At 41.9% G+C, this 16,057-nt stretch overlaps 3 protein-coding genes across 3 annotated transcripts; all 3 read right to left on the bottom strand.

The window, feature by feature from the left end:
- Window positions 1-773: 773 nt before the first annotated feature.
- On the bottom strand, window positions 774-1,718 carry LOC118090030 (olfactory receptor 5AR1-like). Its single transcript, XM_035125318.2, has one exon. The coding sequence runs from the start codon at window positions 1,710-1,712 to the stop codon at window positions 774-776; it is 939 nt and encodes a 312-aa protein (XP_034981209.2). The 5' UTR covers window positions 1,713-1,718.
- Window positions 1,719-5,868: 4,150 nt separating this feature from the next.
- Window positions 5,869-6,828, bottom strand: LOC118090023 (olfactory receptor 5T7-like). The gene has a single exon (XM_035125304.2). The coding sequence runs from the start codon at window positions 6,826-6,828 to the stop codon at window positions 5,869-5,871; it is 960 nt and encodes a 319-aa protein (XP_034981195.2).
- A 3,907-nt stretch (window positions 6,829-10,735) lies between these two features.
- Window positions 10,736-11,704, bottom strand: LOC132591709 (olfactory receptor 5G9-like). The gene has a single exon (XM_060271462.1). The coding sequence runs from the start codon at window positions 11,699-11,701 to the stop codon at window positions 10,736-10,738; it is 966 nt and encodes a 321-aa protein (XP_060127445.1). The 5' UTR covers window positions 11,702-11,704.
- Window positions 11,705-16,057: the final 4,353 nt, after the last annotated feature.

Below are 16,057 nucleotides of genomic sequence, written 5' to 3'. Positions count from 1 at the left end.
ATATATTATTTTTCTTCCTTTTGGTTACTTTATGAAGGCTAGTGAAACTCTCTATTTGAAACAATAATATACAGTATGGATGATATCCAACTGTCATATTCAGAGCTTAGACCTATTATAATCAATGAATGTACATTACGAAAGTTCAGCGGTCTCATTGTGCCAGCCTAGCACAATGGGTATAACTGATATTGAATATCATCCTGTATAACTCTGGATATATATATAGATAATGAGCATTAGTTTTTATTCCTATTTTTTCTTTTGTTTTAAAATTCTCTCCCCTCCCCAGCCTTCAGGTAAATCAAAGAGCTAACCCTTTGCTGTAGTCTTTCCATTATGCGACTACAGTGGTACCTCGGTTTATGAACACAATTGGTTCCGGAAGTCTGTTCATAAACTGAAGCGTTCATAAACTGAAGCGAACTTTCCCATTGAAAGTAATGGAAAGTGGATTAATCCGTTCCAGACGGTCCGCGGAGTAACCGTTCATAAACTGAAGCGAACTTTTCCATTGAAAGTAATGGAAAGTGGATTAATCCGTTCCAGACGGGTCCATGAAGTACTTAAACTGAAGCGTTCATAAACTGAAACATGGGTGTAATTGGTTCCGGAAGTCTGTTCATAAACTGAAGCGTTCATAAACTGAAGCGAATTTTCCCATTAAAAGTAATGGAAAGTGAATTAATCCGTTCCAGATGGGTCCGCGGCGTTCATAAACCGAAAATTCATAAACCGAGGTGTTCATAAACCGAGGTTCCACTGTACTACATTTATCTTGAAATCCCGAGTCTCTCCATTCCTTTAACCAAGGCATCCTTCACATCTTTGTTCCTGAGGCTATAGATCAGGGGATTCACGAATGGGATCAACACTGTGTAGACCACTGCAATTATTTTATCCTGCTCTAAAGAGTAGCTGGAACTGGGTCTCAAGTACATAAAAAGGAGGGTCCCATAGAACAAACTGACGGCAGTTAGATGAGAAGTACAAGTGGAGAAAGCTTTGTGCTTGCTGTCATTGGAGCGTATTCTGAGGATGGTAGTGAAGATGCAGGTGTAAGAGATGAGGACTATGGACGTGGTGGTAACTTCATTGAATCCAACAACAGTAAAAACAAGGATTTGGTTGAGAGTGGTATCAGAGCAGGCCAACTTCATCAATGGTGGCCCATCGCAAAAGAAATGGTTAATGACCTTAGAATCACCAAAGGACACTGTTAAGGAAAAACCTACCTGTACTGTTGCATTTAGGAAGCCAGCCACGAAAGAAGCAAACACCAGCAAAACACATAGTCTTTGAGACATGATGACTGTGTACAGCAGTGGGTTACAGATGGCCACATAGCGATCGTATGCCATGGCTGCCAAGAGGTAACATTCTGCTGTTGCCAAAGCAATATAAAAATACAACTGAGTGAAACAGCTAGAATAGGAGATGGTTTTTCTACGTGATATGAAGCTCACTAGCATCTTGGGTGTTACGACACAGGAATAGCACAGATCCAGGAAGGATAAGTTGCTAAGGAAGAAATACATTGGCGTCTGAAGCTGAGAGCAAGTCCTCACGATTACAATGATCCCAGCATTCCCCAATACTGTGATAATGTAGATCAGCAAGAAGACTATGAAGAGGGTGATCTGCAGTTCAGCTCGATCTGTGAGTCCCACAAGAATGAACTCGTTCACTATAGTGCAGTTGTCCCCATCCATGTGCACTTGCAAACACACTGTTATTTGAAAGGAGGAAAATAATAAATTTCAGTGTCGTAGGTTGTAAATTAGATTTTGAAAGGCTGCTGGTTATGATAAAGACAAGATTATTTAACATTCAAAATCTCTTAGGAAATATCATCATTTTTATAAAAAAAAAAGGAGGAACTTGTCTGAGCAATCTCCATTCTGATCATTTAACTGAAAATACACAGGTGTTGTTTCAGCTACTGTTCTATCTCCTTTTTAAAAAGAGCCCCCTCTAAATATATTTATATATTGTGAGAAAGTTAAGGATACTGAGCAGTGCAGAGGCACTAGAACAGCAGGATAGATTTACCTATTAATAATATATAAAAACAAGAAGAAGAATAAAATGGGAGAAAAAGGAAATTGTAGGCCACTTTTCCCAATAAGAGTTCCAGGAGGATTTGCCTACGGGGTCCTAAGAGTTCACATACTAATCAGATAACCATCAATAAATCTAATATTCTGATGTGGTTATGACCCTGGTTAAGAACTCCAGCAATGATGAGTTATTTGGACTTAAGCTACACCCAGTTGGCTTCATTTAAACTCAATATCATTTCCTCAAGTGCTGGGAATAACAATTGATGGTAGCACTGTTTTGTTTATATCCTGTTTATGAGCTTCCCATAAGGATCTGGTTGCTTAGGTCGGGATGCTGAATAAGACAGGTCTTTGGTCAGAGCTCTTTTAAAGTTTTCATTAATGTAACATACTGATGTTACTCGCCAAGCCAATAAAGGAGTTCCACATATGGAAGCAAAATTCCACAGATGGAATGTTCTCTATATTTGGACATGGGCACCAGGTTAAGAAATATAAGATGACAAATCATCTGGGAAAGAAGCAAATCATTTTCTTTACATCAGGATAGATGTCTCTCACTGATAAATTTAGGTAGAATAGTTATCTCATTTTTAGCCATAAATGCTTTAAATTCATTGTGAATTCTCTGAGAATCTGAGGACAACGTCAACTTGTATGCCACATTGGAGAAAGGGAGAGATCTGTACTCACCACAGTGTCAGGCAACAATTATAGCAGCAATGGAAAGGGGGAATTTTGAAGTTGGTGTCTTAATTATTATTCTGCACCTGAAGTGTATGTCTTCTTTTAGTCATCAGCTTCCCAAATGAAGATGTAGTTATTTTATCTTGAAGATCTGGGTTTGGGTAAACCCATTGGGATACTTACACCTGATGGACCTCTGGAGTAGTAAGTCAAGCTGCTCTGTTAATAATTCTTTGTTTACCTTGTGACTTTGCCAAGATGTTTTTGGTTTGATATGGAGGAATCTCTAAATAATACGCAGTGGAAAGATATTATGGATGAAATGGTTATGGGTGGTTCACGCTTGACAGACCTCATTGGAAGGGAATATAAACTTCCACAAACTGTTACAAAAAGTAGCTTTATTATACTGTCCTTTCTTTGTTGGTGGAGTGCCAGGATTTTGCAAGACAAAAAAGTATTTTTCTCCGCACTGTACTTTAACAACAACAACAACAAAACTCCTGTGGAAGTTCTAGCATACAGAGATTTGTTAGTACAATCTCCCATGGGGCACTGCCTAATGAAACAATTGCTGGATTCTCTGTTAGTGCCATCTGTAACCATAAAGGAAACAGATTTTTTGGGGAACTCTAATATTTATTTATTTATTACTTGGACCCTATTCTTTACCCAGTTGTCCCAGGATGAGTTGCAAAAATACCACAAATAAAACAGGGGCAAGTTATCTTGAATATATTAAAATAAATATGCAAAATATGATTGGATCCTAAAGGACTACAGTTGGTGGGAAGCGATCTGCCTCGTGGGCTATGGCTTGGCAGCAGCTGAGAACATCTAAGTTGCAACTTGAAAATCTGGCAAGGCATTTTTTAATATTAAAAAAATACTAGAGAAAAGAAACGAACATAAGAAGACCACTGCATCATACCAAAGGCCCATCTAGTCCAGCTCATACCTGCCAAGTTGCTGTCAGAGAAATAAGGGACTGGCCCGGAAATAGCAGACCGGAAGTAGTGCTGCTGCCATTTTGGAACTGGGCGGAGCATGCTCAGAAGTGACTTTTGATGCTGCTTTGCCCAGTTCCAAAATGGCCGCCGTGCCAGAAGTTGCACTGCAGCCATTTTGGAACTGGGCAGAGCAGCATCAAAAGTCACTTCTGAGCATGCTCCGCCCAGTTCCAAAATGGCCGCCGCACCAGAATAAACCAGGAAAAAACAAAAAATGTGTTTTTTCAGCTAGGAACAGCTGGAAAAACGGAGATTTCCCGGGGAAAACGGGAGACTTGGCAGCTATGATCCAGCTTCCTGTTCTTACTCTCTCCACTTTTGCTTCCTGCCAACTGTCCAGTATGAGAAGATCAATTGCCATTTCCCCATGATTTACCTATAACAGCAATGAGACCTCACATAACTTAAACAGTTTGGCATTGGGGTATATTGGTGATGCCAAACTTCATTTTGAAAAGTGTCTTAATTGTATTTTACCCTATTGGTATTAAAAATAAAACTCACAAGGAAATCAACAAGCAGTACTTCTAGTACTAACAGTATTCATGGTCTTGAAATGTTCATTTTGCCAGCTACATTCCAAGGAGGACTCTCTTTTCTTCAAGTTCTTCCTCAGGATCAAAATATAAATTGAAAGTATTTTGAGGCTAGCATGGTTTGCATTAACCAGACTCTTCTTGCCCAAAGTCACCTTCCAGGGTAGGTATTTGACACATACCCAGAAGCTGATTAATTTAACTCAGGAATGGCTAACCTACAGCCCTCCAGATGCTCCTGAACTATCATCTCCCCTGATCATTGCCCATATTGGCTGGAACTGATGGGAGTTGGGAGTCCAGCAGCAACTGAAGGGACACAGGTTCTCCACCTCTAGTTTAACCCTTTATTCATGATGAATTCTAGTTTAACCCTTTATTCATGATGAATTATTCACTATGAATTATTGCTGAGATGGACTGGAACCTTTTATGAAATGGTATTACAGAGCAACACATTTCCTCCGAGCAATCAGCTTTATGGGAATATTCACATTTGAAAAAGTCAAGTGTACCCCAAGGGCATGTAGTTTGGTTTGTGTATGAAGGACTCATTGTCAAGTGCAGGCTGGGATGGCAGACTCTAGAGGGAAACAAGGCAGGTGAAGAGAAATGAAAAAGCTGAGAGAGCAGAGTGAATGCTGGGCCAGATTCTTCCCTCCCTGTGGGTGTGCTGTTGATGGCTGTGGAGAGCTCAAAGGGCCTTCTTAGTAGTCGTGTCTACCCTGTGGAATGCCCTCCCATTAGATGTCAAGGAAATAAAGTATATTTCCTATTTTTTACACCTTGCACTTATTATGAGGAATTTCTCAACATCTATCATGGAACTCTTGCACACTGCTTATATGTTGTTGCTTAAAAAAATAATCCTGACCCTTTCTCCTAGCAGAGGGTAGCTTATTAATTTATTTGTAGTGTTTATTTACTGCCCAGTAATTAAGGTTCTCTGGGTGTGTAGAGTAAACATGGTCTCCTTATTACCTTTTTATCCTCACAGCAATTCTATGAGGTATATAGTAGCATATATTCTATATTTTATATTCTAAGTAGTAGAATATTCTATATTCTAAGTAGTAGAATAGTCTATATTCTATATTCTAAGTAGAATATTCTATATACTAAGTAGTAGTGATCGGCTCAAGATCTCCCCATGAGACCACTCTGCTTTTGTGTTTCCTCACAATCTTAAGATCTCATGTTCACCTCCACAGCCCTCTCTCGTTGCAACCACACATGATTTGTGATATCTTCTACATATTTATTGTATGAGGTAATCATAAATAAGCAATTTAAGAATAGGGCATTTTACCCTCTTTTATTAAAAAAAAATAGCTCAGCAATTTTTGGGGTTTCCTAAAAAAATCTCAACAACTTTTGAGGTGTCCTGGTTGTTGCTTCTTAATATATGGCAACCCTAAGCTACAATGAGCACTTTCAGCTTATATTATTTGCTGAACTTATATTGATCCTTAAGATCATCGTATAGGCAGGGAGGCTACATTTTTGTAATTTTAATATCGGACATACAAGATAATGGACTAGCAATAGTCCATTACCTTGCAGAAATTGTTGCTAGCTATTCATTTGGTTACATACCTTCCTCTGAATGCCTCCTAAGGCATCCTTAACGTCCTTGTTTCTCAGGCTGTATATCAAGGGATTCAGTAAGGGGATGACAATTGTGTAGAACACAGCAAGGGTTTTGTCCGTGACATCTTGAAGAAACGATCCTCTGCCAGAGTTTGGTCGGAAATGCAAGATAAGAATTGCCCCGTGGAAGATGGTAACTGCAGTGAGGTGCGAGGTGCAAGTGGAGAACGCCTTGAGTCTACCTGCCCTTGAGCTGATCCTCACAATGTTGATGAGAATGTACACATAAGAGACGATGACACTCACGATGGTGGTTCCTTCTACAAGCCCAGCCTCAAAGAAAATCAGCCGTTCGTTGATGTAAGTATCCGAACAGGAAAGCGATAAAAGTGCAGTGATGTCACAATATACATGGTTGATTTCGTTAGATCGACAGAACGACAGCCTGAAGGTGAAGACTGTGTGGAGAAGAGAGTGCAGAAGCCCAAGGGCATAGGACCCCACCACCAGAAGTGTACAGATTCTAGGAGACATGAGGACTGGGTACATCAAGGGTTTGCAGATAGCCACATAGCGATCATATGCCATTGCAGCCAGGAGAAAGCACTCTGTGCTCCCCAGGCCTATCACAAAGTACATTTGCAATGCACACCCAGTGAGGGAAATGGTCTTTTTATCTGCTAAGAGATTCAGAAAAGTCTTAGGGGCAACCACAGAGGAGAAGCATGCATCGAGGAGAGAGAGGTTGCTGAGAAAGAAGTACATTGGAGTGTGGAGCTTGGGACAGGCTCTTATTAACACAAACAGTCCTAGATTTCCCACCAAAGTAGCAATATAAATAGCAAGGAAGACTAGGAAGAGGACAATCTGTAGTGTGAGATTGTTTGTTAACCCTACAAATACAAACTCATTGATGATTACAGTGAAGTTTTTCTCTTTCATTGCATTCGGATTGTTTTATTCCAGAGCTGTAAAATAAAGAAACACGACAACTGAGAAGAAACGACCATTTATTCATCATGCACGTGAGAAATCTATGCAATTCATTTGCCCCCAGTGACTCCCTTGTTTTATTTAGACAAATATAGGAAGGATTTCTATCAAAGGTACCAGGCGTTTGGGGATAAAGGGAGTATCTTCTTCAGCTCCACAAAGGTATCTGCTTATACAACATGGGGGCCTAGTTATAGGTAGGGAAGGATGTGATGAAGACACCCACACAGACTAAGAATGTACCCCACACAGCTAGCACATCCTTTGTTAATGTAGGGAACTGGCTATACCAGGAAGCAATGTAGAAATGCTTTCAAAAATTACTTTTGGCATTGAAAGTGAATACTCTCCAGCCCAGCCCAGAGGAAAACTAGGACATGCAGCTTTTGGGGCTGCAATCTCAAAGGAGCCAGGGGACTTGTGCACAGACACAGCACCCCAAAATGGGATGTCCCACTTAAATTGGGACAGTTGAGGGGTATGAAAGTGTGCCTTTGATTCTGCTGCTACAAGAATGCTGCTGTTAAGAGTCTCTATTACTGAGGATGTTGAGAAAGAATATGTAGTCGAAGTTATGCAAGTAAATTCAAGAGTTCGACTGAAAACTTCCTCTCACTTCTGTTTTAAGTGTATAACCAAGACACTCAGAGTAACATTTATGATAATCATTAAGCATACAGTGGTACCTCGACTTACGAACGACTTGACAACCGAATTTTGCGACTTACGAATGGGGCAAATGGCCGCACGCTTACGAATTTCTCAACATCCGAACGGAAACCGCGGCGGTTTTAGATAGGGTCTTTTTGACTTACGAATTTTTAGATGGGGTTGCTTCGACTTACAAATTTTTCTGTTTCCAATGCATTCCTATGGGAAACCGCGCTTCCAATGCCGCTTTTTGGCTTACGAATTTTTCGACCTACGAAGGTGCCTTTGGAATGGATTAAATTTGTAAGTCGAGGCACCACTGTACTTAGAATTTTTCCAGAAGCTATTTTGACTGTTCAGAGGGTGCCTTAGAAAAAATTCTGCACATTTTCCTTCCCCTTCTAAACTAAAATGACACTGCAGGATCTGGTATGTGTTACAGCTAAGTAACAACTCTGACCCTTGGATTCCTGAGCATAATCTTCTCTTGATAACTATGCTTGGAGGGTACATGCACTACAGTTTTGAAGAAAAATCATCAGTGTGCTGATCAGCTAGTTTGCAGTGGCATCACGAAGCACTCTCTCCTTTCTCTGGAGAGCATTAAAAAACCCATAATTTTTTAAATGTATATATGCCTGCATAACAGAGCTCATATAAATAATGCAAGCAGCAAACAAAATAACAAACAAATAGGCAAAAAGCCTGCCACAAGGATCAGTCAAACATGTTTCAAAATCATCATTAACAGAAGAAGTGCATATACAAGTATATACCAAATGAAGAGCAAAGTTGGGGGAAAGTGTATGCAGAAAAACAAGGTGTGTGGTTGTGAGAAAGCAACATACTGGCTCCTGCTTTCTTATATGTCTCTACTCACTCTTAAAGGAAACCGGGGTGGTAGAAGATCTGAAGAAATAAATGGAGAATGAAATTGCAGCAAAGGAACTTCATTCCAGAGAGATAACTATGTTGGTCGCTTGCAGTTAAACCCAAGGAGAGAAATGTGACAATGAGCACAATTATTGTACCCAGAAGCATTCTTAGACAGAGTCCACTTTGTCAGCTGCATGGAATGGCATGTATATAGAACTGTAGAGCTTTTATTTTATCCCTATCACCCTCAGGGCTCCATGTCCTTGGAGAACTTCACAGAATTCATCATTTTAGGAATTCATCTATTGGGAAAATGTGATATACTCTCCCCAAGACACAACTGTATTGAGGCACAGAATTTGTTCATTGTGTGACCAGGTGTGACAGCCCCAGCCCCCCTGGAACGTGGGAAAGCAAACAAAGACTCTGACAATGTTGTGGGATTAAAATTAGGCCACAACTTTATTAAACTTCTGAATGTAGGAAGACCTTGGCTCAGGCTTTGGGCGTGAATCCCTCCCAGCTCCCCAGCCAGGGAACTGGGGCACATCAGGGTCAATAGGATATGGGGGTGCTCTGCGCGACGTAAGTGTAGGCAGGCAGCCAAGCCCATATCCCCCCACGCTGGGGAGTTCACTGACAACCTTTCAGTGTATGGCCAGTGACACCCATTTATGTAACCCCTTTAAGAGGGGACCCTGGAATCGCCACCACAGGGGGTGTGAGTCACCATTTCACCACCCTATTATAGGGAAGAAAAGACTAAAGGATTCCACCCAAGGCCATAACCGCCAAAGTTGTGACGAATTGCTACAAGGAAGACAAAACCTGCCAATGTGGGGAAATTTCTTCCCGGTCCTTCAACAGCAACCAGTCAAAGACCGTAGCAGCACCCGCTAAACAGGAAGAAAAAGTTAACATGTAAACAAGAAACATTAACAAAGGGAGGGGAGGGAGGGTGAATCTCCAGAGCCGCCTACCTAGCTAATACCGGCTCCTCCCCCTATTTATAATGGGTCTGGCCCCACTTCCCAGGAAATAAAACTTAAAGCTGACCACTCCCCAAAAAGTCTAAAGAGTACTACTGTCTGGAAACCTGACAGCTAATTCATACCCTCCACCAGCATTACTCCAATTAAAATAAGGCGTCCGATTCCATAATAATGATAATGATGATTTTATTATTTATACCCTGTCCATCTGACTGGGTTGCCCCAGCCATTCTGGGCGCCTTCCAACATATATAAAAACATAATAAAACATTAAACATTTTAAGAAAACTTCCCTATACAGGGCTATCTTCAGGTGTCTTCTAATGGTTGTAGAGTTACTGATCTCCTTGGCTCAGGGGTTGGATGCCCTCTAACATTTCGCCAATGAAAATTGGGACATCCTAAGGAAAAGAGGGACATTCCAGGATCAAATCAGAAACTGGATCAGCTTTTGCAAATTGGGAACTGTCCCTGGAAAATAGGAGCACTTGTAGGGTTTGCTAATTTTCATGTCCTGAAACTAATCTCCTCAAGAGTTCTGAACAGCACTGAAAGGTTCCTGTTCCGAGTTGACTGAACAGGAGCACATGTCATACTCCCTATGACTTAGGGCAGGAGTGATGAATCTGTGGTTCTTCAGACATTGCTGGACTGTAACTCCCATCTTGCCTGATCATGTGTCTGGTGGGAATTGGAACCCAGTGACACCAGGAGGGGCACAGCAACTCCCCATCTCTGACTTAAGGAGGTGGGGATACGATGCACTATTAAGCACTATGTTAATCATACAAAAGAGAATAGCTAAAACAGTGGTCAAACTCCATATTAGGGGATACACCATACAGTGGTACCTCGGTTTACAAACACAATTGGTTCCGGAAGTCTGTACTTAACCTGAAGCGTACTTAACCTGAAGCGAACTTTCCCATTGAAAGTAATGGAAAGTGGATTAATCTGTTCCAGACGGGTCCGCGGAGTACTCAACCTGAAGCCTACTTAACCCGAGGTATGAGTGTAATTGGTTCCGGAAGTCCGTACTTAAGCTGAAGTGAACTTTCCCATTGAAAGTAATGGAAAGTGGATTAATCCGTTCCAGACAGGTCCGCGGAGTACTTAAACTGAAAATACTCAAACCGAGGCATACTTAAACCGAGGTATGACTGTATATCATTCATAGCATAGAATGTTCCCTTGATTCAGCTTGGAATAATATGGACACAGTTTAAGGGAAACATTACATTCCTCACCAAATCAGCACATAGAGGCCAGAGAGACTTTGGTGCATCTTTCTTTCTTTCCAGACTTAATAATGTCATGCCCATTTGCTTTTATAAGGTTCATGAACAAAACATTTTGTCACACACCTTCCGCTGAAAGCCTCCCAAAGCATCCTTTACCTCCTTGTTTCTGAGGCTATAAATCAAAGGGTTGAGCAAAGGGATGACAATCGTATAGAACACGGTCAGTGTTTTGTCAAAGACGCCTTGAACCAAAGATCCATCGCTAGAGGTTGGTCGGAAGTGCAGGATGAGAATTGCCCCGTGGAAAATGGTAACCACGATGAGGTGCGAGGTGCAAGTGGAGAAGGCTTTCAGCCTGCCTGCGACCGAACTGATCCTCACCACAATGTTGGTGAGAATATATGTATAAGAAACTACAACACTCAGGATGGTGGTTATTTCTACAAGACCAGCCACATAGAAAATCAGGAGTTCATTGAGGTGGATATCTGAACAGGAAATGGACAAAAGTGCAGTGATGTCACAGAAAAAGTTATTGATCACGTTAGACCTGCAGAATGACAGCCTGAAGGTAAAGACTGTGTGAAGGAGAGAGTGCAAAAGCCCAAGAGCATAAGACCCCAACACCAGAAGAATGCAGACTCTAGGAGACATGAGGACTGGGTACATCAAGGGTTTGCAGATAGCCACGTAGCGATCATATGCCATTGCAGCCAAGAGAAAGCACTCAGCACTCCCCAGACCTACAAAAAAGTACATTTGTAATGCACACCCAATAAAGGAAATGGACCTTTTCTCTGCTAGGAAGTTCACCAATGCCTCTGGAGCAAACACAGAAGAGAAGCATACATCCAGGAAAGACAGGCTGCTGAGAAAGAAGTACATTGGAGTGTGGAGCCGGGGACTGGCCCTTATTAAGACAATCATTCCTAGATTTTCAACCAAGGTGATCATATAAATAACCAGGAACACCAAAAAGAGACTAGTTCGTAGTGTAGGATTGTTTGTTAATCCTACAAAGGCAAACTCACTGACCACTGTTGTGGAGTTTTCTTCAGACATTGCACCCAGGTGAATTGTCCAGATCTGAAAAAAAATACCAAAGCACGGCACAGGTAAAGCAATACTTTACAACCAATGTATGGAATTCCTTGCCAACAGTGGTAGGGGTGACTATGAGCTTGCATTACTTTAACTGAACGTTTTATGCATGCTTGAAGGACAAGACCTTCCGGCATAGTTTGCTGGAGCCTTGAACTCAAACCAACAAACAGTTTAATGTAGCATCTTAGAGACTAACAGGTTTGCTATGCTTTTATTCTGCAATCTTATGCAAACTTACAAGGGAGCAAATTTCATTGAATGCACTGAGACCTACTTCCGGATTCCTAAACATTCATAGGATTGTACTGTCTGCAGCTAATCTGAAACGTCAATTACAGAAGCAGCATTATGTATCTGGTTATCAGATGCTTGTGCAAAAGACCAGGGAATGGCCACCCTCCCCGTGCCTTCTTTGTGGGCTCCCCATCCCAAACGAGTGGGCCACAGTTGGAGGTGAGTTGCCGAATTGGATGGAGGTTTTGTGCTCAACTTTGGTGTGATAGGCAGCAGTCTCCTCAGGGCAGGAGTCTGGGGCAAAAGTCCAAGGCACCACACAGTAGAATGAGCAAGCGGAATCCTAAATGCACCAAGTCGGGCTTGTCATATTTTAAAGAAATGAAATCACCATCTAAAGAGGAGGTATTTGTAAGACCACTAAGTCCATGTTTAAAGTTACCTATCTGCACAACTAGAGATGTGGGCTGAGGTCAGTGAACAAGGATATAATGAAAGCTGTAGTCCAACGACATCTGGAAGGCATAGATGATTTGGGGAAGCATTGTCAATCTCTGCAGGGAGCTGTCTATATTAGATACAGTGTGAGTGCTCAGAATCATGAATTGCTTCTAGTACAGGGTGTGCCTCTTACATTGATCCTGCTGTAGGCATACTTCTACTTTAAAAAGCCAACAAACCCAACACCATCTAAAATTGTGAGTGCTGGAAAAACAAATCCAGTTGGAATCTTTGCAAACCAATTTGTATTAAAAGAGCATAGTTGAGATTCCTCCATTGCAGGGAGTTGGACTAGGTGATGCTCAGGGTTCCTTCCAACTACAGTTCTATGATCACATAGGAGTAAACCCCACTGAACACAGTAGGACTTATTTCTGAGTATGGATGGTATTTAAGACTGTTAAATTGAATTATCACTGCATCTACTTGGGAAATATTTACTCTTGTGCTATGAACTGTCAAAGAATCCATGCAGGTCATTTCTTTCATTTCACATACTGTACTTCTATCTATACTAACACAAGAAAGCACAGCATAAAGTGCACTTTTGTATACTTTTACATACCTTTGGAAATAAGCTCTGTGCAGCTTCTGCATAAACAGCTGTGGTACTCTGTTGCAGTCAGAGAGAGGCAGATAGATCAGCAAGTTCATGTAAGATGTAAAATAATATTAAAGCAAACTTGATGTGTTGAATCACAGCGATCTGATAAATTGCAATAATGTTTTCTCCCCTCAACTCTAAAATAAGCTACAAAAGTGCCCTTAATCTGAATGCCAGGCCCCCTGGTTGTTGGTACTATATGGGCACCATAAGAAGCTCTGTTCCATTTTCTTTCTCCACCAATCTTTCTAGTGACACTTGGTTCCTAACATTGCTTTTCCTCCAAATGTTATTCTCTCAGCAGTCCTGTTCTTTCAGAATTCTTAGCATAAATAGAATGTCTATTCTGATCTGAATTTGCAAGAGACTACAGTACCTTGCAATTTATTATGGAGCACTTTTGTTTGGCTGCTGTAAGATAAACAGCTGATAGGATATTGAGCTTCCCCATACATGACTTTTTCAGACTTTAATCCCTCCTGAAGGCAGCTCATTAATTTTTTTGCCTCTTAATGGAAAATGAGGTGAAATGGCGCTGTCGAGCAGAATTCCAGAGAGAGAAAGAGTGAAATGTCATCATCATCATCAAAATCATCAAAATTATCAAAATCATCACAGCATAGCAACACAGAATAAAACTAATAAGTACATAATAAAAACAAAAACAAAGCAATAACCACCAACACCCACCCTACCACAAGACATGCTTAAAGGTCCATAGAAATTAATCAGCCAAAAGTCGGGTTGAGGAGGAACGTTTTTGCCTGGCACTTAAAGATGTATAATGAAGGTACCAGCTGAGAGAGCATGCCCTGGGGAGAGCATCTCACAAATGGGGAGCCACCGCAGAGAAGGCCTCTTCTTGTGTTACCACCCTCCAGATTTCTGGTGGAAGAGGCACACTTAGGAGGGCCTCAGAAAGTGATCTCAGGGGCTGGGTAGGTTGTTCCCCAAACCTCCAGCTTAGATTTTCAAGGGACATTTGGGGCAGCAGCAGGTGGGGGAATTGTCAAAATGGCCCCCTTCTCCTCCATTAACAGATACCTCCCACTGGGGCAAAGCACTAGGAGGGTGTTCTGGTGGGGCAGAGGTTTGTATAGATTCAGACAAAGCAAAGAGCTTTGAAATTGAGGTGTCAATATAACAAGTACTATGGCTAATGCAGTTTCTGGGTGCTTTTACTAAAATCTTTACAATTTAAAGAAATATGTTTTTAGTAAAATTCCAGTTAATTTTGTCAGAAGCCATGGAATAACATTAGAGCAGGTTGCCACCCCATGAAGCTGAATGTTGGAAGATTCAGGACAGATAAAAGAACGTACTTCTTCACACAGCCCATAGTTATAATCTGGAATTTGTTCCCACAGTAAGTAGTGATGGCTACTAACTTGGATGGCTTTAAAAGACAAAATTAATGGAGGACAGGTCTATCAATGACTGCATCTCATTTTATCTGTATTATATCTCAATTGTCATTGTTTATATGGATTTGAATTCTGGTTGCTAGGATTCACTTGTGGGTAGAATGCCTGTGCTCGCTCTGCTTTTGGGCTTTGTTTGGACATCTAGTTGGGCACTGTGAGAACAAAACGCTGGACTGGTGTGTTTTCGAACTGCTAGGTTGGCAGAAGCTGGGACAGAGCAACGGGAGCTCAGCCCATCGGGGGGATTTGAACTGCCAACCTTCTGATCTGCAAGCCCCAGAGGCTCAGTGGTGTAGCCCACAGCACTACCCGCGTCCCTTATTGTACATAGGACCATATATGTCACCGGTTGCCATGCGTTTCAAATCCATATTCAGGCTTGAACTTGGGTTTCTCACCCTCTCTCTGCCTAACGCACCTTGTTGGAAAAACTGAGATAAAGCTGTGAAAGTTATATTAGCTACATTGCAGGAAGGAAGGGATGTTGTCTAGGTGTTTAGTCGTGTCCGACTCTTCGTGACCCCATGGACCATAGCACGCCAGGCACTCCTGTCTTGCACTGCCTCCCACAGTTTGGTCAAACTCATGTTTGTAGCTTTGAGAACACTGTCCAACCATCTCGTCCTCTGTCTTCCCCTTCTCCTAGTGCCCTCAATCTTTCCCAACATCAGGGTCTTTCCCAAGGATTCTTCTCTTCTCATGAGGTGGCCAAATTATTGGAGCCTCAGCTTCACAATCTGTCCTTCCAGTGAGCAGGAAGGGATAAAAATATATAAATAATATGTGGCAGGTGCCAATTCAGTAATATCCTCACATTGTGCAACATTCTGGCCCATGACACCTACACAATACTGAACTTTCTAACATTGTGCTAGAATAGCGGTTATTGTGTGCTTCACCATGAGAAAGGCATTCTTAGCACAGAAACTGATTGGGTTGCACCATTGATCTATATAGAGCTCTTATCCCTATGAATAAGGTAAAGGTAAAGGGACCCCTGACCATTAGGTCCAGTCGTGACCGACTCTGGAATTGCGCGCTCATCTCGCATTATTGGCCGAGGGAGCCGGCGTACAGCTTCCAGGTCATGTGGCCAGCATGACAAAGCCGCTTCTGGCAAACCAGAGCAGCACACGGAAACGCCGTTTACCTTCCCGCCGGAGCGGTCCCTATTTATCTACTTGCACTTTGATGTGCTTTCGAACTGCTAGGTTGGCAGGAGCTGGGACCGAGCAACGGGAGCTCACCCCATCACAGGGATTCGAACCGCCGACCTTCTGATCAGCAAGCCCTAGGCTCAGTGGTTTAACCACAGCGCCACCTGGGTCCCTATCCCTATGAATGCCACTGTACATTTCTACATTTCCTAGCACTGCAGTAGCCTTCTCTCAATTTCATCACAAAGTTGTCATTCCAGTAACCTTTGAGGAATGAGATTTTTTATATATATAAAGGCAATAGGCTTTGCAATTGTTCTTCACATGTACAAAAAGCATGCAGCCATGGTTCTTGTTGCTCCAAATTCATTCCCTGCTAGGACTCGCAACAAAC

This window comes from Zootoca vivipara, chromosome 1 (assembly GCF_963506605.1).
Source record: "Zootoca vivipara chromosome 1, rZooViv1.1, whole genome shotgun sequence".
In the NCBI taxonomy this organism is placed as follows: Eukaryota; Metazoa; Chordata; class Lepidosauria; order Squamata; family Lacertidae; genus Zootoca; species Zootoca vivipara.
Note: the sequence above shows the minus strand (reverse complement) of the source record. Positions and strands in the feature narration are given on the sequence as shown.